Source organism: Coenobita brevimanus, chromosome 17 (assembly GCF_032717465.1).
Source record: "Coenobita brevimanus isolate Jiangsu-jjx chromosome 17, ASM3271746v2, whole genome shotgun sequence".
Taxonomy (NCBI): Eukaryota; Metazoa; Arthropoda; class Malacostraca; order Decapoda; family Coenobitidae; genus Coenobita; species Coenobita brevimanus.
The window spans coordinates 32,531,779-32,557,843 of NC_136970.1; the positions used below are offsets into that span (position 1 = coordinate 32,531,779).

The following is a 26,065-nucleotide window of genomic DNA, read 5'->3' on the forward strand; positions in this document are numbered from 1 at the left end:
GGGTAGGAGAGGAGGGATCTTTAATATAATAATCCTTGTTCAGTTGGCTGGCATAATTTAACTCTCCTTTCCTCCTCTATGCAGGTGGTGACGATGATCGTGGTGAAGGGATAGTACGGACACAAGGTGGGTTGGACAGGGAGGAGAGGGAGGTGTTTCACATACCCCTCTTGGTTCGGGACTCCGGCAAACCTCCACTCTCCACCAGCCTCACTCTCACTGTGCTGGTGGCAGACGCAAATGACAACCCTATGTACCCAGGCTCTAAGGTCGTCACTGCCGTGCTTGTACAGGTGAGCTTAATGCAGTGAAACTTAGTTAAGAGCCAAATGTCTGAGCGAAAATTTCACTTTTGTTAAAGGAAGAAATGGCAACAGAGCCGTCAGAGAGAAACAGATGAGGGGATGGGGATACCATAAAGTTACAGGTGAGGTTTTTAGCAAGAGCCGGGACCCGTACCATAATTATCATTAGCTGCAAACATTCACAAGGGGCTTCGTGAATTCGTAGGCCAAAGAACCGTTCACAAATTAGCGAACGAACATGAGAGTTATTTATCATGCTTGTGAAACATTCCTAACGCCGTGAACACATAGCAATGGTGTGGTAAGTTTGCTTGCGGTCCGAGGCCTTTTTAAGGAGTTGGGAAGCGCACACAAGAGGCGGTCGGCGACCTTATAAACATCAACAATGGACCTCCACATCCGTCAACCAAACAATTTTCGACCACAGAGGGGCTTCCTCAATCGATGGAAAGTTAAGGAAAAAAGGCCGTTTAGACAGGGAAGGAATTTTGTTTGTGGCATACTTGGTCAGAATATAACCAACCAAGCACGAAGAAGCAACGCTGTCTCCCCGAAGATGAAATTTGCCCCGAATCTTCGGTATTTGGCAACTGGCAAAATGCAGTGGTACGATGCAGGCAATTTAGGACTATCACAGCCAACAATAAGGCGAGAGATCGCACAGACACTTGAAGCTCTAGTTACACTGGAAATAATGGCATTCATTCATTGCCAAACGGACCCGTGATATTGCAGGAATACAGGCAGTATATTGAAAAAAAAAAAAAAAAAAAAAAAACAGGCAGAATGTACACAATTGTTAATTTTCTTAGTTTAATGGTCTGAAGCGTATACCATGAAAGGAGCTTGGGCAGTTGTAACTCATAGTTTAAGAACAGGGATGCACACAAATATACTTGGTACAGATGAAATGGAGTCAGTAATGGAAGAAGCCTGACTGATTATGTTCTTTTTGAGAGAATGATGCTTTACAGTGTCGTGAATATGAGGGGGGTGAGAGGACGAATGAGAGGTCCATTGATCATATGGCTGTGGTATGGAAGGTTAAGCTGAGAGGAGTAACATTTATTGACAAATATATATATATATATATATATATATATATATATATATATATATATATATATATATATATCATCATCATCATCTGCCGTTTGAGTATCCACTGCAGGACCGGCCTATCCCGACCGAAGTCGGGACGGTACAGCCAATGTATCTCTACCAAGTGGCTTAGGCTGTCTGGTAGAGATTGTATGTAGGGTGAGAAGTGCTTGTAAGTGTAATTGTAGTGTTGAAATGGCTTTGGATGTGTGTGTAGTCTGTGAACCAAGTGTAATCAGCCCGTGCAAGCCGACTGGGTGCAAGCATACTTTACAGTAAGCGACACTGGTTCAACCACAGCACCTCTTGTGTCCGCCAATGCAGTACGTGGCTGGGTGAACACTCCCAAAGTTTATTACCCTGGCGGGGCGCGAACCCTGGTCCACCCGTGTACGAAACGCACACTCTACCACTGTACCCAAGAGGCTCAATATATATATATATATATATATATATATATATATATATATATATATATATATATATATATATCATTAGACGGGTAGATAGATAGATAGATAGATAGATGGATATATAGATGGATATAAGTAAATTTATCTATCTATCTATATACCTAGGCTGCTTCCCCCAAGGAAAGGGAGGTAGCCGAGACAGGACGACACACTCCCCATTTACTCATCCATTCAAACACATTCATTCACATCTTAGCCCCAAAGGGGAGAACGGACAGATCCTCACCGCACCACACCGCACAAGGGTCAACTGCGCAATGCAATCAGTGACATCCGCAGCAGGGCCCGACAGCAGAGTTGGTTTACCCCTGCCTCATCATAACAGACCCATCCCCTTACCCGCACCTGACCTGACTAGCTGATCAGACCAAATGCGGGAAAATATCCCCTCAGGGCTGCGTCATCATTTATTCATTCACAATTTCTCTCCATTTCTGTCACGCACAGCCACTCTTCCTTGCTCAACAGACATCCCACTCGCATCCAGCGCTCTCTTCACACTGTCCATCCATCCTATTCGTGGTCTTCCTCTCAGCCTTACAGCTCTCACATCAGATCTAGTTATCTTTTTCACTAATCGTTCATCATCTATTCTCTCCATATGCCCAAACCATCGCAACACCCTCTGCTCAATTCTACCAGCCATCTCCCGAACAACTCCAGTTCTCCTTCGCACTTCATCATTTCTCACTCAATCCATACGTGTCACTCCACACATACTCCTCAGACACCTCATCACCATTACATTCAAACTTTTCCTCTCTGCTACACCCATATTCCATGTTTCAGCCCCATATAACGCAGTCGGTACCACAACATCCTCATACAGCCTTCTCTTTACATTCATTCTAAGCGAACGACATCTAAACACTTTTTTCATTCCTCCCAGCACCTTTCTTACTTCATTTATTCTAAACTTCACTTCTGCATCTATTCTTCCATCCACAGCAACATGTGACCCTAAATATTTAAAACATTCTACCTCCTCAAGCAACTCGCCATTCAAAACTATATTTATCCCCCTACCATCTACCAACCTCGTACACTTCATCACTTTACTCTTATTCTCATTTACTTTCAATTTCGTCCCTTCACACACCCTTCCAAACTCCTCTACCAACTGTCTCAATCTCTCCTCTGAATCAGCCACCAGTGCAGTATCATCTGCAAACAGCAGCTGCTTCAGATTCCACTCTCCACCATCAACATTCACCAGACTCAGACCTCCACTTAAAACTCTTGCATTCACCTCCCTTACAACACCATCCATGTAAATATTAAACAACCAAGGCGACATCACACATCCCTGTCGCAGCCCCACTTTCACGAGAAACCAATCACTCACAGCATTTCCCACTCTTACACACGCTCTACTATTTACATAAAAACTTTTCACCCCTTTTAGTAACCTACCATCAAGTCCATACAATCTTAAAAGTCCACAAAGCCTCCCTATCAGTTCTATCATACGCTTTCTCTAAATCCGTAAATGAATACATATGAGGAAATAGATGTGGAATGAGATGCAAAAATATCGAAATGCAAGTGGAAAGAATTGTGGAAGTGGAAGAATAAAACCAGGGGAAGTGAAGTAGGAAGCAGTTAGAAAGAATATTTCGATTAGCTGATGAATGGAAATGGGGGGAGTAGGGCGGCTGTAAACATAATTATCTTTGGTGGTGTGCAAAGAAAGAATTTAGAGGTACTTTAGTGAATCTCATTAAAAAAAAAAAAAAAAGTTCTTGCTCTCTGGACCATAGCTCACCCCACCTTGGGGTTCAAAGTTTACGGAGTAGATTTGTTAGTTATATTTTCAGCCGTGGACAAAAAATTTTAACACCATAAAATTTTTGATAATTTTCAAGACGATGCTATTATAATAAAATTTTTTAGTAAACTACCGATAACAGTATATTTTCCTACTGCGTAATCATTTGAAAAACAAACTGGACACAGTTTTTAAAACTTTGCCTGTCATATCCATGCCAGCATTAGCGTTCCGTCACCGATCGCATGGTAAGAGGCTTTACCTACTGGGAGACGTTCACAAGACTGTGATAAATAACTATTACGAACGTCCCACAGCAGTGATATGTTTTGGAGCCTCTGAAAGGACTCTTGTGAAAGGGAAAGGGTACTGTTTTAATACGGCCCCAGGAGTAAGAAGATTTGGAGTGATGAAATTAGTACATTTGAAGCGAATGAAGTTTTTAGAAAGTGTAAGAATATGTTTAGCACGATTCTGGACAGAGTATCCAACATGCAATGCATGGATTGGTTGGCATCAGTATCCTTTGAAAGGCACTTCCTTGTTATGGACAGCATTAAAACAAGCGTGATTAAATCACGGATTTTTGCATTAGTGGGAGGTTAATAAGAGGGAATGCATGCTTTCATGTCGGAGAGAATAGCCTCTGCTATTGTCAGAACACACTAGGATAGCACTTGCCCAAGGACGCAATGATCGTACTAGGGAAATCAAAGAAGTACTGCCTCCCAACTAGCACTGCCGTATTATCACACGCCGCTTCTCAAGAGGGTCCATAACCCTGCTGTAATAAGAAAATAGAATATACATATAAGACTGTGACTGCAGGATCCGAAAGTAGAAAAAATAAGCTATTGATAATAAACAGAAGACTTATTTCAAGAAAGATATCTAATATGATAGCGTTCTCGAGGACGGTTAGGGATATGGGTAGGTTGTTGCACAAGCTGTTCTACGTCATTTAGGCTTGTTCTCCAGGTGGATCGGTGATAGGAGAGGAAGGCTAAATGTGGTGATGAACACTGAAATCGCCAAGATGGAGATTTCTATGAGAGGAGAGCTGGTTAGATTGTAAAACAATTCTGCATTCCCTTAGAGTGGCAGTGGCGTAACCAAATCTCCACAAATGACAGGGAGAGAGAGAGATGTAGCCAGGTCTTATTTTGGGGCTGCCCATTGTTACATAAAGTGAAAACATTGCATAATCCAGAATTTTCAATGGGGGGGTGGGGGTGGCATGAGGGAGGGACGACCATGGTGTGACTAGGAGCTCGGGCCCTCCCAGGCCGCTCCATAGTTGCACCACTGGTTACAGAATAAGTGAACTACATTGGCAGGGTAGTCATTGTCAGAAGAAGAATTCTGAAGCACCAAGTTTGAAAACATGAAAGGAAGTGAGATTTTTGTGCACATATGCGCAGCAACCACCAATGGCGCATGGAAAAAAGATAGGAGATAGAGGGTTTGATTTGCTGGCAGTAGCCTCAGGCTGAGTGTCATCCAGATGCAGAAGATGAGGCTTGGAGGAAGAGAGCTGCTGTTCAACAGAGTACAGGAAATTGAAGGAAGGGCCTCCAATGTTACAGATATTAATATAAATATTGAAATAATGTCAGATAAAGGTCCAGACTTCGTTACTAGGAGATGAGCTTAAGCTGTGGGTATAGTTATATCTCCTCCCCCCCTCACCTACCCCGCCATCATATTAGGTGTTGGGGCATCATTTTTGTGAAATTACGGAAAAAAGTTGCAGTGTAATGTGCATGCACTTTGCTGATAACTAATCCCATGTTATTGAAATGCTGTAAACTGAAGTAAAAGAAGAGGGTCAGGAGTTATGTCCTGATGGCCGGAGAAACTTCAGCTCCATCTCTCCCTGTCAACAACTTCCTGCCCACATCACGAGTGCCTCCCTGGTCGATTAATGTTACGTCTGGATTTAAGTGGAGTGTAGGTACTTGTAAGTGGGCCATTCTTGGTTGTAAGTTGGTTGTAGCTAGATGTAAGTTGGATGAAGGTGGGGTTCAGGTGGGTGTACCAGGGGTGTAAGTGGGTGTATGAAATGAGTATATGGATGTATGTGAAGTGATGGTGAGTTGTCCGTAAGGTGTAGGTGGGAGTTAGTGGAGTGTAGGTGGATAAAGAATGGTGTAGGAGTGATCTAGATGGGTTAAAGTGTTGTGTAGGCTTTTCTGTACCTATAAATAAAGGAAGAAGTATAGAAGTGTTTGGGAGGGAGATTGTGGAATAAATATATGAGAGAGAGAGAGAGAGAGAGAGAGAGAGATGGTACTGCCTAGACACGCGGTGTATTCACAGGTCTTGCATATTCAGTTATTCATGAATGCGGTAGGGATGGATGTCTAGACCAAGAGAGAGGCTGGTGAGAGAGAAGATCATGGGTGGCACACAAACATGTACTGGGATGATACGAAAGGGAGAGGGCATCTTTCTGCACCTGTGTTCGCAGAGTGAAAGCAGGTATTATGTTATGAGCGGTCTCTCTCTCTCTCTCTCTCTCTCTCTCTCTCTCTCTCTCTCTCTGTCAACAAAATAACTCAAACAGTTTTCATCTGATCTTAGAGAAACTTTGTGAAAGGACGTTGGTCAACGAAAAGGGAAATCTCTTTGTTTTTGGAATGTGAAGTCAAGACTCAAGACCGAGGAGGAAAGTCGACCGTAAACAGTTATTATCAAATTTACACCAGACTTGGGGGAATAGTTGAGGGTAAGGAGACATGAAGTGATTCAGTCCTGGGAACAATCAGTTAAACTGAAGATCAGAGGTCACAATCTGTGCCCTTGTTAACCAAATATTTCAGACAGTTTTGATTCAGTGTTACTGAATCTCGATGGAAGTGTTAAGGGTAAGCCAAGAGGTAAACCTACTGTTTTTTAGAACAATAGGTCAAAGATCTAGGTTACACGGCAAGGTAAACTGAAACGGTTTTATCCGATTTTGAACGAGCATGTGTTGGGTGAGGATAGGGTATGAATAAAAGGATAGATTGTGAGAACGCTCAATGGCCAAGATCACAGGGAGAGGCCATAGGACAAACTCAGCTCAACGGGTTGGTTATGATTTGAACCAACCTTGGTGGAAGGGGACAGACAAGAACGAAGGGAGTCATTCTTAAAGAACAGTCATAGGTCGAGGGCACAGAACAAGGTTAAAGTTTGACCCACATGTCTGTGTGAACAAAATAAAAGCATTTTTTATCTGATTTGGATCAAACTTGGTGAATGTACTGATGATCATCCAAGATGTTGACCTATTGTTTTTAAGAACAATAGATCATTGGTGAAGGTAACATGGCAAGGTTAACTTTAATTGCTTTTATCCGATGTAAGCTAAACATTGTGGAGTGTCTCAGACTGAAACAAAGACAGAGAGATTCGACTGTGAGAAAATTAAGTCGTAGATTAAGGTCACAGGTAAAGGGCAAGGTCATTGGGCAATCAGTTCGAATAGGTTTGATGTGTTTCGAATAAATCTTTGCGTAAGTGTCAATAAATATGCAAGAATGAAGAAAATTGATTTTAAAATTAATATGACAAAAGTCATTGTTACAAGGTAGGTGAAAGAACAGCTGGTGAGCATGGGTGTTGCGGCTTCTGAGTCGTCCATCTTGTTACTCTTGTTTTTTTTTTATTCTTTCTCCTCCTCATATAACTCACCTTTGGAAGGGCTTCACGAAGTTGAGAGGTTGGAGGTTGGTGCCTTCATTAAACCCTTAACTAAGAACGGATACCCATTCTCCTAAACTGAATGAAATAGTAAGACTTTAGGTAGAAAGAAATAACTTTAAAGAAATCTTCATGTCAAAGGAAATAGAAGTCTGTTGTAATGGTAACATATCACCCGTATTACCTAATGTGATCCGAGACCAAGGTACCGTAATGTAGGGCAGTGCTCCGCTGAGTGTCTAGGCATCTCGAATTGAACGGATCTTGAATTTGGCTCTCTTTTGTATTGTTTTTATTTTTTCTTGGAAGGAACGGTTTGTGGGCTCCTGGTCTTTGCTTCCTTCTTCCTTGCATTAAAAAAAAAAAAAAAATGCCAAAAGCTTCATGGTGTGCCGAGGCGCATAATCCTCCCCCTCAAGAACAATTACTGGAAATAAATATTATGTAAATGAATATAATACATATAGTTAAAAATGATAATAAAAACGGATGTATTAGAATTCACTATTCATTTTCATATTATTCCTATAATACGAGAACGCCACTTACGAAACCGTTGCCAGGAAGTCTCATTCGGACATGATAAAATGTTCAGGAGTGCATTCTCTACCCATTTAGTCTGATGTGCCTTGGTCCTTGAGACTCTTGCACATGAAGGAGCATTGGCTGCTGGTGTGTTTTAATGCTATAATTACTAGAGTTTACAGTGACACTGAACTGTTCACTTGGAACGAATATCGTAGTAGAAAACTCCTGTGTTATACAAAAGTGTAACTTCGTTTGTAATCCTTTTGCTTCAGTGGCTGAAGTAACAATCTGTTCTTTCTCCCTGAAAGCACGGTAGGAAATTGTGAACATCAAGAGTAATTGTAACCTCAAACATAATCCAGTGACGTAACCTTAGACGTTTTGGGTACAGCTGAAATGAGAGTACCCAACTATCTGTGAGTGTGCTCTTGACAGCTTGTCATTTGCAGCAGCATATTTGTGCTAATTAAGCTTTCATCATTAACATTAACAATAAAAAAACAAAGAGATCAAATCTGAAATCACTGGATGAGGAGCTTCGTGTGGGTTTTCCATAACAGAACGAAACGCTAAGAACCTGTGGTCCTCAAAACTGGCACAAATTTCTTATTACTTTTCAGTGAAGTATCATATCCTTTTTTTTTTTCCTCGGGAAACCGTTTTGATTTATATTTATTACAGATAGCTTCGATGAAAATTTTTTATTTACTTGGATCTCGATATACAGTACATCCCCACAATACACGAGTTCTGAGTATGCGATCCCCCTTGTACGCGAGGACCTATATATATTTTTTTTTCGTGTATTTTTTATTAGTACGCAAACTGAACTCCTTGTAGGCGAGACGGGCAGTGAAGAGTGGCCCAAATCCGGGGTTACCCTAAGTTATTGGTTTCACGGGGAGGGGCACTAACCCTCCATCAACCCACTTGTTGACACATAGGGAGCACGTATGGGTTGCTTATATGGTTACCACCCAGCGTTGTATATGGTTTCTTGGCTTACAGGAAACCACTTGGCTTGTCACTCAATGTAAAGCCACCTGTAAAGGAAAGAAGAGCAATAAGAAGTGACAGGAAAGATGGGAGATATAGGAAGAGAGGAGGGCAGGCACAGAAAAAGAAGATAAAGGCTAAGGAAGAAGCAGGCAGCACTACCTCAAGTGAGTGGATGATGGTCGCCACCACCTACCACCAATGATTTACCTAGTAAAGCCATAATCTTGTAGGTTTAATTTATCTTAGGTACTATGTCTTAGATAGTTTCCTTGTATAGTACAATAGTTAGGTCTGAAAGGCATCTCAAAGGTTGCCCATGAAGGGGGGTGCCGCCCATATGTAATTTTTCCCATAAGTTTATGTATTCACAATACGCGAATTCCTAGTATGCGACGTCCTCTGCCACCCATATAGGCGTGTACTATGGGGATGTACTGTACAAATGTTGTTGTATATGTTCAGTTCATAACCTTTCTCTGTAAAAATGGCTGAGTTTATCTTCCGGAGGAAAACATTATTTTGAGAAATTTTCCGATGTGTTGTAAGCAAATGGTTATCACTACACACACTCGAAATAATCTTTATTTCATAATGTTACTTTTCCTTGAACACTAAACAGTTGAATGTGGTAGCTATTTTAAATACACGGTAATGTATACATAGCAGCTGTGGTTTCCTTTCAAAATTTCTTGCCAATAGTAAAAATATATTTATGCAGTGCTCATACTTATCATTGCAATTATTCATTAAGTGTGGCATAAGAGTCCATCAAACTGAATAATGTACTGTAAAGTAAAAACGTTTACGGAGCACTGGTCTAGAGCATCTAACCCCTTTAGCCCGGGAATGTATTTTTCATAACTTATTCTTACAAGCTTCAGAGAAGATAGAGCCCTACTTAATTATTTGAGAATTTTTTTTTTTTTTCTAAGTTGAATAAAGTCGTGTGGAGTTATCTAAAATATATCAGAAAGAGGATAATTGTTTCAGTCAATTTACTTCTGTTCAGGTCACTTAACCCCTTCACTGTGATGATGTTATCTTCATCTCATCCTTTCTTAGACCAGAAGACTTTATGTACCACTGAGCGACGTTTTGAATTTGAAGGAACTGATGTAGTCTTTCCCATCCCTTTTACTACGAGAAGTCTCCTCTAAGCTGGATTAAAACGTCTAGAGAAAGAAGTACTAATGCAAAATGTCATCTAGTTAAAGGGGTTATGGTCCTTCAGTTCAAGCCATGCCAACTTGGGTCAGTTCAGGACATGCATATGAAGGTGTGTGTAAAAAGCAGTGGTGATGCTATGGTTTTTGAGACTTGATAGTTTAGGTCCTTCAAGTTCCTTTAAGTCCATCAGATCGGCTCAGGTAAATGCAGATGCACTGGGTCATTCCTGAGGAGACGTTCTCACGTCATCTACCATAATATACTATAATCCTGGCCGTTTGTGCGTGCGCCCCTGTGTGTGTGTGTGTGTGTGTGTGTGTGTGTGTGTGTGTGTGTGTGTGTGTGTGTGTGTGTGTGTGTGTGTGTGTGTGTGTGTGTGTGTGTGTGTGTGTGTGTGTGTGTGTGTGTGTGTGTTTGTACCATAGCCAAAACTGGAAAAGGAATTTCGATGAAACTTGGCAGGATGGTTGGAACTTGGTCCCAGATGGGCCAGCTTCAATTTCATTTGACTGAAATTTTTTAAAGGTGTTTCGGCCCCTAAATATTTATCCCTACTGGAGTTACACATCGCACATGCAGAAAAATACGGAGGGCATTTTCCATGGGGGTTTCATGCACCTTTATGGAGAGAGAGAGAGAGGGGGGGGGTCGAGGGGACATCTGCAGTCTGATGTCTATCACTTCATTAATGCTATAAACAAACGATATTATTCAGCAGAAAAGGGTAGTAGCTGTGCTGGTGATGGTGGTGGTGGTAGCTGTGATGATGGTGGCAGTGGTAGCTGTGGAGATGGTAGCTGTGATGATGATGGTGATGGTGGTGGTACCTGTGATGATGAGATGATGATGGTAGTGGGTGTGGTAGCTGTGATGATGATGATGATAGTGGTGGTACTTGTGATGATGATGTTGTGGTGGTAGCTGTGACATTGATGGTGGTAATAGCTGTGGTGGTGATGGTAGCTGTGAGGTTGATGATGGTTGTGATAGCTGTGATGTTGATGGTGATGATGATAGTTGTGGTGGTGGTGGTGGCTGTGCAGAAACTGATCTCATGTGGGCCCGGGTGGTTCAGAATGGCTGTCATTTGGACATGTGCTGAAGGGTCCAGTCGGGCTGGGAGGTGCTCATCTGCCTTATATCATCTATGCAGTGGATTTTGAGACACGTCAATTCAGGCCACTCACGACTGGATGCGGTTGGCGGAGACGAAAGGGCAGAATGGGCCTTATGAATGATACTAGTTTCAGAGAAAAGATGGGACAAGTGTGTGGAGTGTAGCTGGAGAAATGGTTTGGAACTGAAGTGAGTGCCTCGGCATGTATACCCTGAGAATATGGAGAGTACCTAGTTTGTCCACTTTTACTTGGCATTGTTCGTCCTTTTGGAGCTTGTTTCCCATAACTCAATGACAAACTAAGATGATATGACGGCTTTTTATCTTTCCACAAGACTTCTGAGTAACTTGCAACATATTATAAATGTAACAGAAAATTGCTATAGCTCAGCATTGAAGATACGGAGTTGACATGTATAGGTAAATTTTAAAAAGTCAGAGTGTAGGTAGAACAGTAAGATGTAAGACGGAGGTAGGGCGTCAGAAAAAATGAGTAGGAGGAAAGGACTGCTTGGGATGTGATAAGATAACGATGGGCTGAAGGGGAGGCCGAGAACAGTACATTCTTTTAAAACATGTATTTCGTCAGCAATGTTACTTCCAGAGGGAAGGTATAAGTGGCAAGTTTCTCTTAGATGGCAGAGGTGGGAGGATGGGGTAGAAAATGATAGGATGGGTGGAGAAGAATGTACAGGCAGGGGAGGTTGTAGTGGAGGAGTGGGGGAGCATGGTGAAATATGCATCCTTGTAAAACTGGGCATTAGAGGTTGAAATGTATGACTGTGGCGAAAGTATACTTCAGAGTCTTCGCCAGTAACAAGAAAAACAACAAGAAACTAAAACGTAAGCCTCTCTCATTACCTGAAGTCTGGTAAAAAACACAAAGAGAGTAAGATGCACGGGAGTATCGGAGGCAGGCAATCAGGTGCACAATCAGAAGCAATCAGAAGTTGGAGCAGAGAGTGGACAATAACTCTTAGTCTCTCTCTCTCTCTCTCTCTCTCTCTCTCTCTCTCTCTCTCTCTCTCTCTCTCTCTCTCTCTCTCTCTCTCTCTCTCTCTCTCTCTCTCTCTCATTATTCTGAATGTAAATATTTCTATACCCTTTTTTCTGCCTCTCCATCCTCTACCTATCCTGTTCTCTCCCGCCCTTTCTATGCATCTCATTTTGATTTCCCTGCATCCTTTCCTTTCCCCCTTTCTTTCTTCACTGATCTGCCCTCCTCCTTCCTTCCAACTTTCTCTTCTCTTCCTTACTCCCATTAAGTTTCGTATTTTCACATCCTTAACCAATTCATTTCATCCGCCCTTACCCCCTCTCCCCTTCCTTCACATAATTCTCTCTCCCCTTCCGTTCCCTCCTTCCTCCACTCACATCTCTCATTTTCTTACTTCCCTTCTCCCTCCTATACTTACCCCTCCCTCCTTGCCTTACCTCCACCTCTGTTCCTTACCTCCACAGCCTTGCCTTCTCTTCTTTTGTATTTCTTTTTCTCCCTCTTCCATACTTCCACTCTTTTACCTCCCTTTCCATTCCACCCCCTCTTTCTTCTATACCATCCCTCTCCTCTTCTCCCCCTCCCGCACCCCTTTGCCTCTCCTTCCCCTCCCTCACCTTCCCTCCTTCTATCACACCACGTTCCCTTTTTGCCGCACCCACAGGAGCGGCCAAATATTTGTATAGCGCTTGTTCCAAACTGTATCACACCCTCCCTCCCTCACTCACTCACTGAGTTACTTTACTTTCTTGCAGAATGGGATCCAGGCCTTATGAGAGGACTCTTAGGAAAAGAAATTCTGCACAATGATAAAGACCTCCATCCGGGCCAAGGTGCAGACAGAGTGGGACCTCCAAGGGCTGCCCCTGATGAGTCACGAGTGTCACCTAGGCCATTAGGCACGGCCAGTTTTTTACCTAGGAGCATGAATTATTACGCAGTGTTGCTTCACTTGTTGTAAGCATGGTAGGACCCCTGAGGTCCACCTCTCACTGGGACGCGGTCCCTAGTGATCTCGAACGACGTTGTTATGCACAGCCAAAGTTTTTAACTGAAGAACGTTATATTTTGCAGATCCAAAGATATTCACTCCGGCCACATTTTGAGAGGGGTGGAACCAACCAGTGTCGCCCCCTCACGGAAAAGAGGGCGTCCCCCACGAGTCCCAACAAAGTCATTATGCACGGCCCTAGTTTTTAACCTAGGAACACGATTTTTGCTCAGTGGTAGGCGTTTAGCTCAGCCATATGTTAGGCAGGATGTGACCCCCGACAACCAGCTCTCATGTGCGGGAGGGGGTCGGTCCCAAGGGAACAATACTCTGGTTTCTTACCTAAGAAAATGAAATTTTGCACAATGGAAGACCTTTACTGGTGCCATGTTTCAGGCAGAGTAAGGCTTCCCAGAAGCCACTCTCGACGGCACGGTGGATGGCGCCCCTTCGCGGACCTGGCCAAATCCCTTATGCACGGTCATGATTTTTAACCTAGGATCACGAAATTTTATTTTCTGGTAGAAGTTTACTCCGGCCACGTTTAGGCAGGGTAGGACCCTCGATGGCCACCCCACACGGGAGGAACTGACTCAAAGGGGAACAATGTCATAGTTTTTATGCAGGCATGCGTTTTTTTTTTTTTTTTTTTTTTACACTAGTAGACCTTCACTCGAACCAGAATTTATAGAGGATGCGACCCTTGGGGTTAGCACCTCCGCCTCACCAGTAATAATCATTTTTCTCTTCTAACAATAGTGCAGAGGTGGGTGCGACAGTCGAAGTTGTTATAATATGCATTGTTATGACTTCCTTATCGTTCATTCTTTCTCTCTATGGCTTTCTCTTCCCTCCCCCTTCATTACTTTCTGTACACTTTCTCTCCCTTTATACCTCCATTTATCTCTATCTGACTTCTTTACCTTACAATTGCATCTCGGCCTCTCCTATACACTTCCCTTTTCCATCCCTTGCACAGTAGTCTCTCTCTCTCTCTCTCTCTCTCTCTCTCTTGTTTATGATCTCCGTCACCAACATAATTTCTCCGTTACTTCTCCTACTGACCTCCCTATTTCATCATCATCATCATCCCTCATCTAATCTCACCCACTTCCTCTTACCTCATCTTTAACACTTCCCTTCTCTTGCCTCCCCCTCCCTTCCTTTTTCACTCTGCCCTGTTTACCACTTACCTTGATAAAATATTCTTCCCTCGCCTCACCTGCTCCTCACTTCCCCCTATCTTCCTCTGACCCCCCTACCTCCACTACCCTCTTCTAATTTTTCCTTATCCACCTTTATGACTCTCTCTCTTACCTATCACCTGTCCTTCTCCCTTCCTTAATGCTCTCTATCCTCCCCTCCTCCCATCTCTTCTATTTGTCTTACCATTCCCATTATCTCCCCGCTCCATAAATTGTTTTCTGTCTCTTCTTTGCAGTTCCCTTCCCATCTCTCTATCATACCATCCCTCTCCATCCCTTCCCCTGTCCCCTCTCTTTACCATACTTCCCACTTCACCTTTACTCTTCCTCCCTTGTGCCTCTCCATTACCCGTCCCCCCCTACCCCTCTCTCCCACATCCCCATTCACCTACTTCTCTCCTCCACCCCCCGCTCCTCGACTTCTCCCTCCCGCCTCACTCTCTCGCGTACCCACCCCTTCTCACACCAGCTTTCATTCATTCCCCCTCACCCCTACTCACTCCTGTTCACCCCCTTCTCGTCCACCCCCTCTCACCTCTCCCCACTCATCCCTACTCATCCCTTCTCACCCCCTTACACTCATACTCATCCCTATTCAACCTCTCTTCACCCTCCCCATCTCACCTCTCCCTCACTCACTTCTTCTCACCACCTCACCACTCTCACTCACTCCTACCACCTCATCCTACTCACACACTCTCACAATCCTCCCCCACTCACCCCCTCTCACCCTTACTTCAGCTCACCCCCTCTTACTCCCTCAGTAACCTCTTGTTAGCCACTCTCGCTCTCACCCACTCACACCCTCTGCCTCTACCTACTCCCTCTCGCCTCCACTAATCCGTTCTCACCGCCTTCTTACCCCTCACTCACCTCTTCCTCCCCCCATTTACTCCCTCTTAACCCCATTCATCTCTTCTAATCTCCTCACCCATTCATCCTCTTCTAACCCCCTACCCCACTCACCCCTTACCTCACTCACCCATTCTGACCACCCTTCCCCACTCACTCTTTTTCATTCCTCTCCCCTCCTTTTTCTAACCCTTCGTCCCGTTCATCTCCCACTCTTTTCTGACGCCTAACGCCTCTCCCCCAGTATTTCCCTCTCATTCCCCCCACTCATCTCTCTCACCCCTCACCCCCCTAGCCCCAGGACGTGCCAGTGCCCTTAGGACGAGTGCACGTGCGAGACGAGGACGAAGCAGACGTGCTGGACAAGACATACACGTGGCAAGGCACGAGAAGTTCACACGTGGCCCTTAACACGTCCACGGGGTCCCTCACACTGCTGCCCCCAGCACCACGCACTGACAGGTGAGAGAGAGAGAGAGAGAGAGAGAGAGAGAGAGAGAGAGAGAGAGAGAGAGAGAGAATTGGTGATTTTTAAAATGCTTATTTTATTCAATATAAGACTGCGGTGTAGACAGACAGATAGCTAGACAGATAGACAAATACACAGAGAGACTAACATATGGTTACACAGGCAGAGGAAACAGTATTTTATTTAATAAAAAAATAGAGACCCCCCAGGGGAGGAATTACACTAGCCGCGAGCCGATACATATCTACTGTGGAGCGACTCGGGATATGACCTTGACCTTGACCTACTTTCACCAATTTCGAAAACGTATGAGATTTTCATCCCTGCTACACACTTGTAAAGTTTTGTGATGATATCTTGAGCGGTTTCGAAGTTATCATGTTAACAGACACACAGACCCCGACTTAGTTTCACCATTTCGAACACGTTTTTGATTTTTTCCCCACTGCACACCTGTCAAATTTTGTGATGATATCTTGAGCGGTTGCAAAGTTATCGTGCTAACAGACATGCACACAAACTGAAAACAATACCAGCTTAGCTATCGCGGCTGGTAATTATGCAGATAAGATTCTAACTACTTACGATTAATGCTTGTGAGTAACATTGTTATGTAACATATAGTCAGCGAATAGATTGCACACGATTGTGAACTTCAGCAATCCATCATTATAATGGATTATGGTGTTTGTCATTATCTAATATTCATATAATGCATTAAAAAATGTATCTGACTTTCCAACTAAAATGAATTTTATAAAACTAATGTAAACTTTTATCTGTATTAAAAAAAAAAAAAAAAAAAAAAGTCCCGAGTCTATTCAGCATCTTGTACGTACAGTACAATCAAAGCCAAAAGTCGTGTTGCGTTTTTTTTTTTTTTTTTTCGAAAATTAATAATGTAATGCGTGAAACATTATGAGAGTTCTACTGCTGTTACATATCCGTGGTTGGCTAGCCTGACTTTGCTCAAGCTTCATATCTGCTGCTGATGAGAATATGACGGTATGAGTGAACCCAGGAAATTCCGAAGCCTTAACATCCATTCACGACAATGCTGCGTCTGAGCGACGAAATGTGAACCATATTCGGTCACTGTCAGGCAATGATTGCCTGGCCGTTACATCTTACCACTAAACGTCAAGTATGGAGAGGGCAAACAACATGCATCAAACTATTAGGAAGATGAGTGAGACAATGATATACCTTTATTTAAGGGGAGAGAATTCCGAACATACCATGCCAACATTCGGTGTTAGCAGAAAAGCAGAAAGGTAGATTATGCAGTTTCGGGAGGAAGGCACAACAGAGAGCAATCATCGTTCAGGTCGCTTTCGTGTTTCCACACCAATATAGGACCAGGAAATAATCACAGCGATGGAAGGCAGCACCTGCAAGCATTGTTTATGCCGCAAGAGACGAATTGCACATAGAATGAAGCACACAAATACTTTTGCGTAGTCTTCGGTTTTGAGTTCGAACTCCAGTCTGTGGGATTCATTCACCATTCATAGCAAAACATTAGATTATCATGATACGGTAACTCTATCCTATATGTAGAATAGTTTTGATATTTTTGTTTGATGACACTGACAGGTAATGACAATCACAGATTATTATTATCAACTTAAGTCAGTGGTTCTCAACTAGTTTCAGGCCATGGACCACTAGCCCAATTTAAAAAAAAAACTTAGACCATTTCAGTTTTGCGTAATGATAAATAAAGCATAGACAAGAAACAATTTGGTTAGAAATCTATTTCTTACAAACAGAATTTCGAGAAATGATATAAAATAGTGGACAGCTGACATTTTGGTCTGAAATATATTTCTTCCAAACATAATTTCCAGGAAATACATGGATACTTCTCTAACATTTTGCTGTGAAATTTATTTCTAACACAGAATTTTGAAATTATGTAGGAATATACAACTAACATTTTTGTTTGCAACCAGACTTTTGGATTCTCTTCTCATTGACAAACTTTTCAATGTTAAGAGTGGTACTTGATAATGCACAATGAATATCTCTTTCCACTGCAAGCTGATTCCTCTGTTTGGACTTAATGTGCAACAAACATGAAAATCTGCTCTCACACATGAAGCTGATGTAAATGGCAGAAGACATCTGACTGCATGTGTTGACAGATCTGGGTAAGTATCAGTCATACTGGAATAATCAATAGGAATAATACAATAAAACGAATGGCCAATTATTAAGTATGATAAAATTTTTCGTACTGAATTTTCAATAAATAAAAAATATATGCACAAATCTCCAGTTTATTACCAAATATAGTGAACGTCCTGTGGACCACCCAAAAAGTCACCATGGACCACCAGTTGAGAATCACTGACTTAAGTAGAAGTTAAATTAATAATGGAGTAGAACTGATTTCCGGCCATGTCTTTAGCTAAATGAATTGCAGTGTTGCTCACATTGCATTAAAAAAAGAGTAGATGAAAAATAGTTCATATATATATATATATATATATATATATATATATATATCGAGAGAGAGAGAGAGAGAGAGAGAGAGAGAGAGAGAGAGAGAGAGATGTATATATAGATAGATAGATAGATATTTATAGATAGATATATAGATAGATAGATAGATATATATAGATAGATATATATATAGATATATATATATAAAACCCATTGGAGCCCAGTGTCCACAGTACTGGACAGAACTGGGAATTTTCAAACCTTAAAAAAGTAGGGAACCCACGGGTAGGGGCCCATGACCTTCGCGACTATGAGCCTATAGGCGGAGGGCGGTACGCTTAGTACCCTCCCGGAACAGTGCCTCGACCAGCAACTATATATATATATATATATATATATATATATATATATATATATAAACGTGTGTGTGTGTGTGTGTGTGTGTGTGTGTGTGTGTGTGTACACACACACACACACACACACACACACACACTTTATTCTGGCTTACGTCACTATGTCTCAGAAAACGAGAAATCAGTAAACTTTCTCTTAAAACAGTACTCAGCATGAATAATCACTCACTGATGTTGAATTAATAAGTACTGTTAGCCTCTAGACAAAGAACCCTGCCCCCTGACAATTAACAGTTCACCCTGGAACATAGTGGTACCACACCAGGCTCTTGCTTTCACCTCTCCTAGCTTGTGCAACGGTTTTAAATGAAACAATATGAAATACTGGCTTAACTACCAGTCGTGATTAATATCAACGAAAGTTTGTGCAAGCTGAGATCAAAGTAAATTAAGAACACCTGGAAAAGTAAAACACGATTTTACATTCAAGCCAGCTCAGAGAAAAACTGAATTTATTAATCAAAACAGAATGAATGCTTACATTACAAAGAACATTAAGCAAGCAAATTCACTCACTAACACAATCAAACTTTCTAACATTCTTAAATCTAGAAAACAGAAGAAAAATACTGGTAACTGGAGAGATATGGAGTCTCAGAACTGTGGGAAGGTCGCACTACTCTAGGCAGCTTCTGTCTCTCGAGGCTGCCAACATCAAGGATATCAAAGAACTGCGATCTGCTGCTCACTGGTTACTGCTCTTTGCACTGCTCTTGACGGCCGTCTCTCGGGGCTGTCCATCACCTACTCGGTGGAAAGATATGGAGTCTCAGAGCTGCAAGAAGACTGAATAATCTAGTCCTAACACAGCCAAGACACCAGGGGAAGTCTCAGGTGATCACTGCTGTCTTGCACTGCTCTGGGAAGTACTTCCATTTCTTGTAGATGCCGGTCTCTAATTGGCTCTTTTCTCACGAGCTGCAGGCTTGCCCTTGGGAAAAGGGCAGAGCTTCCTCCTGGCGGTTACACAGGAGGGCCGAACAATATAATGTATATGCATGCTCATTTCTCTCAGTGATACACTCATGTCGTGCATATAAACAGTCAGTCCTGAAACAATGATAAATGTTTTGAAAATTTGTTCCAAACAGAGTGCTTATGGGAGATGGTTACTAGCTGAGGGAAGATTTCTGGGAATTCCAATAGCGTTAGTAGACTCGCAAAATACAGTCTCACAACTTCCCATAATAATACAATGTCGCGTACTCGCAACAAAATATATATATATATATATATATATATATATATATATATATATATATATATATATATATATATATATATATATATATATATATATATATATATTGTAGTTACATAATATATAGATAGATAGAGATAAATAGATAGATAGATAGATATGTAGAAGGTTAGAAATATAGAAGCAAAAAAGGCAGCCCTAGCAAGCTAATAAGAGTTAAGGGGCAGTGATTGGATTCCAGTTGTGCTCACAGGCCGTTCAGATACAAGGGTTTTCAGACAGGCATCTCTCTCTCTCTCTCTCTCTCTCTCTCTCTCTCTTTCTCTCTCTCTCTCATGTAAGCTACCCGAAACCACAGCCTAGTTCATAAAATTAAACAGGGAAGTAGAATCTGTGGTGACCAGCCAACGTTTTCACTGTCATTTAACCTTAGTGTCTCCAGTTACGGACTTTTTTTTTTTTTTTTTTCATTTATCTCGGTAGGTGGGGGCGCTCACCATCCACCCACTCGATGTAGTGCTGCTGTCGGGTGTCTGCCCTTTCCTCTCCTCCATCCTTCTTTCCTTCCATCCTCTTCTGTCTTCCTTTCCTTCATTCCTTCCTTGTCCTTCTGCCTACGGGTAACTTTACACTCCCTCTTCTGTCCTTCTTTCCTTCATTCTTTCCTCTTCCTTCTGCCTGTGGGTGACTCTACACTGAATGACAAGCCAAATGGTTTCGTGTACACCAGGAAACCCTTTACTACGCTGGGTGGTAACCGTATAATCAAATTTTGGCATCTGGTGGTTTAGTGAGTAATTAATGCGCTCCAATCGGATTAAGCCGGTGAAGGTTTATATCCAAGGGATGGTTGGGGTTGATTGCTCATGTAATGCCACTCAGGGATGAGTGAGGCTGGTCACTCTTATCTTAAATGTCGGAACCAGTTGTATAGCCCCGGGCTCCTACGCTCTTCATGGGGCAATGTAGGATTGGACGATGGCTGGATGGACCTCATACCAAAGGATTTTCTTCAAATTAGCTATCCTTACCTAACCAGGGAAATAAAGGACATTCATAATTTGGATTTGATCCAGTTTGAAGGAGGACCCACTTAATGGGGAAAGGAAGTATCACAGCATCTGCCAACCGAAGCCAGCAAACCGTAGGACCACCTTAGCTGCTAGTATTGCAGTTATCGTCGTTTTTGTGATAATATATATATAGATGGATATTGTTATAGATAAGTAGATAGATAAATAGATATAGTTACTAATGATATAAATATAACTAGAAATCAGAAATTCTCCTCTAAAATGATTGTTAAGAAGTAGTAATGGCAAAAGTGCACAGAAAAAAAAAAAAAAAAAAAAAAGCATTCAGAGTGGGTGGAGATTTGGGACCTATATCCATAACTACATTCCAACAGCTACAGGTTTGTGGCTGAAGTGTGGAAAACAGTTTTTTTCATCTCTTATCTGTGCACTTTTGCCATTCCTACTTCTTAACAATCATTTTAGATTTTTTTTTTTTCTGGTCAATCTTTTTGTGGAAGTATATTTATGCATAAAGCAAGTGTCAGATTTGGACTGTCATATGCAAAGCATGCTGAAAGACTAAAACGAAGGTGCCTTCTCGTGAAAGGAAGTGTATTGGTGTGTTCTATAACTAAAGGCGAGCCGTAGCTAACTAATATTGTGCAAAATGGCGTACTTACGGGTGACCTCGATGCTGTTTTCAGGCCGTAACTCGCGAAACGTGAATGCTTTTCTAAACATGAAAAGAAACATCTACACTTGACAAGCAGCGTTTTGGTGTATAATACGCTCGCGTACGCCTTTTTGTTTTGGGGTTGTGACTGATGAAGAAGAAAAAAAAAGGACAAAATCGATTTTGCGATGCCTACAAAAGTTAGCAAGACTTTGCGAGCAGTTTTGCACCTGAACTGCGAAGTTCGTTTAGTTCATAAACATAGAATATGATTTGCCACCATTTTCGTGCAAATGCTCCTATACCCTGTAGCACAGGACGCCATTTTGAACCTGTGCCATTCCTACTTACGAGTGCTACAACATTCAGTGAGAGAGAGAGAGAGAGAGAGAGAGAGAGAGTTTCTGTAACTGGAAAGTTGTCTAATAACCCTTACAATATTATTTTGTCAAAAAGTTTTATTCTGTCATTCAGTTACTGAGATGGAGTTTTACAGAATCATACCGTTCATCCTCTTTAGAACGAAACTTCATGTAAACCTTATATAATACCATTTTTTCACACAACTGACTCATAAGTTTACCATTCTCAGTTTCCTTGAAGCCCATCAGTTCTTGTTTTCCAGACGCCCCAACAAATGGAGATTCTGCACCTCACTTGGACCACACAAGCCACCACCTGGTTACTGCTTGTCAACCACATTTTTAGACGGGAACCTCATGTAATATGGCACAGCCACGCACCAAAGTTTCTGTACCCCCCTCAGTAGAATGAAGTCAGGGTTAGAGAGAGGGCAGGTTAACGGACAACCTTGAGAGGTAGTTTGGCACTGAGCTACGAGGCGAATGGTGAGAAACCGAATGACAATGGATTTGAAACATTTCCATTCTATTCACCTGTAAAACATTATGCATTCGTAACATAAATAATTTATACTATAATATAGAATACCTTGTTATCATGGAATCCTGTGAAACGTGGTTCAGAAATAACCTATTTGTCTCGGATCCTCATCATACAAATGAAGCACCGAGCCAGTTGTATATAGGCTGCGACTGGTCATTATCACTGCAGCGATAATTTTTGTGAATGTTATTCCTGGATTGTCTATAGCTATGATATAGAATGACTGTGGATTTAATACTGATTCCCACAGTAGCTGTGCAGATGATTATAAGTGTTAATCTATTTTATGTGGACGAATAAACCACATTGTGATGGGCAGCGGAGAGCATTTACCAATAATTAACTATATGCAGATGAAATTAGAAGCAAACAACACAAAATATTTTGAGACAACGAAGATACAGCTATGGTATCCTGTTCCGCCTTGTTATCCAGGCCTTAATGGAAACCTCCATACTGTCATCAATAAGAAGGCTCCCAGACTCCTCCGGGGAAAAGCTAACTCTTCTCTCCCTCGCTGGAGCTGGAGCAGAAAGAACATGTGGATGAGACACTTTGGTGTAGGTGGTCATATTAATTTTTTTAGACTTACCAGACTTTCGTTAAGGCCGTACTGACTGAGAAGCAGCAGCGGCCTGAGAGTATGAAGCTGCAACAATGATAGTAGAAATAGAGTTGGAACGTACAGGAAGAGCAGGTGAGGGGCCAATGCGAGTGACAGGAACGCTGAGGAGATATACAAATGTCCCCCAACCCCCTCTTTATACTCTCAAAATGGGGTAATAGACTACAGGAAGTGCACAACTTCAGCCTGGAGTTCACCTGGTTCACGTCAATACTTGTATAAGTTTGAAGCAACAACACCAGCACCAACAACTACAGTATATATTCGTTAGTGTGGCAATTAAAACAGTCCTTCGGAAGCTCGCTTCCCGTTCTCCATCAGGTTCTTGTGGTCACAATCATAAATCGACGTTCTACAGTGATCCCCACTCGCTTTTCACAACTTTTTTTTTTCCCTTTCTATCCCTCCCATCTCTTGCAAATAATCAATAGTGTTTTCATTTTCAAACAACAAGCAACATCAGTCACAACGAGGATCTGAATTTTACAGATTTTAGATACTAAAACTTTCCTTTTCCCTCATTCTGATTTGATTGGATCATCGTGTTTAAGCTTTTATTGATAAACACTGAGATGTTAGAGGGGAGCAGCTTCACGTGGCTCTATTGATCGATAATTGGGTGAAGGGGCTACTAGTTATACAAACTTTCCTCATCTCCCTTCCTATACCAAGAAAAGAAAACAATTGGCAGCAAGAGAAAGGTAAGTACAGCCTGCAGTCCACTGGGTTCGCGTCCAGCTGAACCTGGGTCCTACACCAATACCCACACGGAAGTGCGGAACCGTGGACCCACTCCATGAATTAGACGGAAACTGGAAATGGATGGTGGATGTTGGAATATATCCACGCTTAACTCAACCTAAAGTAGCCCAACTTGGGCCATTTCATCACACTCATTCGACCAAATCTGATTTCATTTAGCTAAGCTATCCTACCTATACACAGCTTACTTAGTCGTATTTAACTCAACGCATGCTAATGCATTTTAAATTACCGGTAATCTAGCGAAATCCGGCTTAACCTAGCTTAACCTGACTTAACTGCTCAGCCCATCCTAACATCCTCTAACCCAGTCTACCGGAACTCAGAAATCAGTAGGCCTACTGTTTAACATAGGCCATTCCAAACCAGCCCAACCTAACCTAACCTGTATTAATGTAGCTTACCCACATTTAACATAACCTAGTACGCTTCATTGTAATTTGAATTAAGTTTAGCCATAATCTACATCAAATCAACTCTCCGGGACAGACTTGAGCTGAGTTTCTCAGTACGTGATGGGCGCCACGGCGGTGAGGTGACGGCAAAAGTGAGGGTTGATGTGCGTCGTGTGAGTGTGGGTGATGTGAGGCGAGCCATACCCGTCACACTGCTGGCACACTCCACACACATCCTGCACCACCACCATCAGGTATGAAAGGGGGAGGGGGAAGAGGTTAGCTGGTGGTCAATAGGTAAAGTGGTTGACTGCCGACCGATAGGACAAGAGATCCACTTCGGGTTTGGGCAAGCAAAAGTTTGGGGACCTGAATTTTGCTAAAGCATTCTTAAGTAGTCTTACACAATTCCTATTGTTAGATCACACTTAAAAAATAGTATCAAATCACTAATTTTCGTTTAATTATGGACAGTGAGCATGATCATCATTTCCCTCTTTCATGATTTTTCACCCACCACCTCCTTCTGGGTCCCCTTCTACTTCTTTCTCCTCGTATCAAGCTTCACTGTACTACACTGGTTTTACAATTCTTTCTTTGTTTCTCCATGTCATTCTCAGTTTTCCTCTCCTAGTAATTTCATTTCTTTGTTTTTGCCATGTAATATTTCCCTATCATACCTGTCCATGTTATCGCTCCACATCAGTCTTCCTGTCTTCATTTTCCTATAATTATACTTCAGTTCTCTGGCTAATAACCATTTTTTTTTTTTTTTAATATTTCGACTTAGCTTGCAGTCCTCCTCTCCTCCAGGTCCCATTAGCATCACGTCGATCCAGTATTGTATTAATACATCATTGTTGTCACTTTTCCTCTATCGCTTCACCTCCCTTTCAGGTACAGTACGTATTCTCGTCGGGTAAGGAAGCTCCCTGACACCTCTTCCTTAGCGATTTATTTTTTTGAATACGGTTGGTTAATATCCTTTTGTACGTTATCTGTGCAGGTTATGGCTATGTTTGAAGGATTTATGTAACAAAGGAAATGACAGTAAGGCGTAATAAACAAAATAAATCACTTAGGAAAAGGTGTTACAGTGCTTCCTCAACCAAAGAGAATACAGGCCTCAGTCTTCCCCTCATTCTCCCACAGGGCTCCGTACTTGACCGCCTGTTATCAGAAGTAGGGGCTATGGCAAAGGTGAAGCTAGTATCATTGGAAAAGACTGAAGGAAGTAAGTCACACACGATGGCCAGTACCAGGGTGTGGCTGACCTCTGAGGCTCCTCTTCATCTGTACTACACACTGCTGCACCACGCTGACCAGGTGTGTGTGTGTGTGTGTGTGTGTGTGTGTGTGTGTGTGTGTGTGTGTGTGTGTGTGTGAAAGAGAGAGAGAGAGAGAGAGAGAGAGAGAGAGAGAGAGAGAGAGAGTGGCTGTGATAGTATACTGTAGTTTATATAAGCAATACTTAGATACCAGCATTTAGCATTTATTGGGTACGTTAACAAATGACTGCACTAAAATGCAGCAGTGTATATCATGTACATTCCGGCCTGTATGTACCTATGTCAGTTCTGTTCTCAGTGCTCATGTTCCTTTACAGTCATGGAGTTCGCTTAGTAGTTCAACTCTCTTAGTTTAACTTCACTGTTTGGATGCGGGTGATGGATCTGCTCGGCCAGAAAGAACAGGGTTACTCAACAAATTCAGCAACTTCTCTCTGGTTGCTAATACCCCTCAGCAGAGAAAGGCTTTGTTTTTCCATGTCCTTCGATGTTTCTGTACGTGGTGCATCAGCGAGGACTGATATTCCCAAGAGTGATACAGCCACAGTGGAACGGTAACCAAATTTTTGTCCCTGAATGTAACAGGGTATGTGTTGTCCTAAATGTTCCGGGCCCACAATCACAGTTAATGAATTACCACTTTGACCCGGATGCTTTATGGAAAAAAGAAATTGAAAA

At 42.1% G+C, this 26,065-nt stretch overlaps 1 protein-coding gene across 1 annotated transcript in view; it reads left to right on the forward strand.

Moving 5' to 3' along the window:
- Positions 1-26,065, forward strand: part of LOC145391144 (putative neural-cadherin 2) — a 252,951-nt gene that overhangs the window by 178,206 nt on the left and 48,680 nt on the right. The window contains exons 18-21 of the mRNA XM_080265824.1: positions 85-293; positions 15,486-15,652; positions 24,193-24,316; positions 25,251-25,424. Of these exons, the coding sequence (XP_080121950.1) occupies positions 85-293; positions 15,486-15,652; positions 24,193-24,316; positions 25,251-25,424 (674 nt within the window). The remainder of the gene's footprint in view (positions 1-84; positions 294-15,485; positions 15,653-24,192; positions 24,317-25,250; positions 25,425-26,065) is intronic.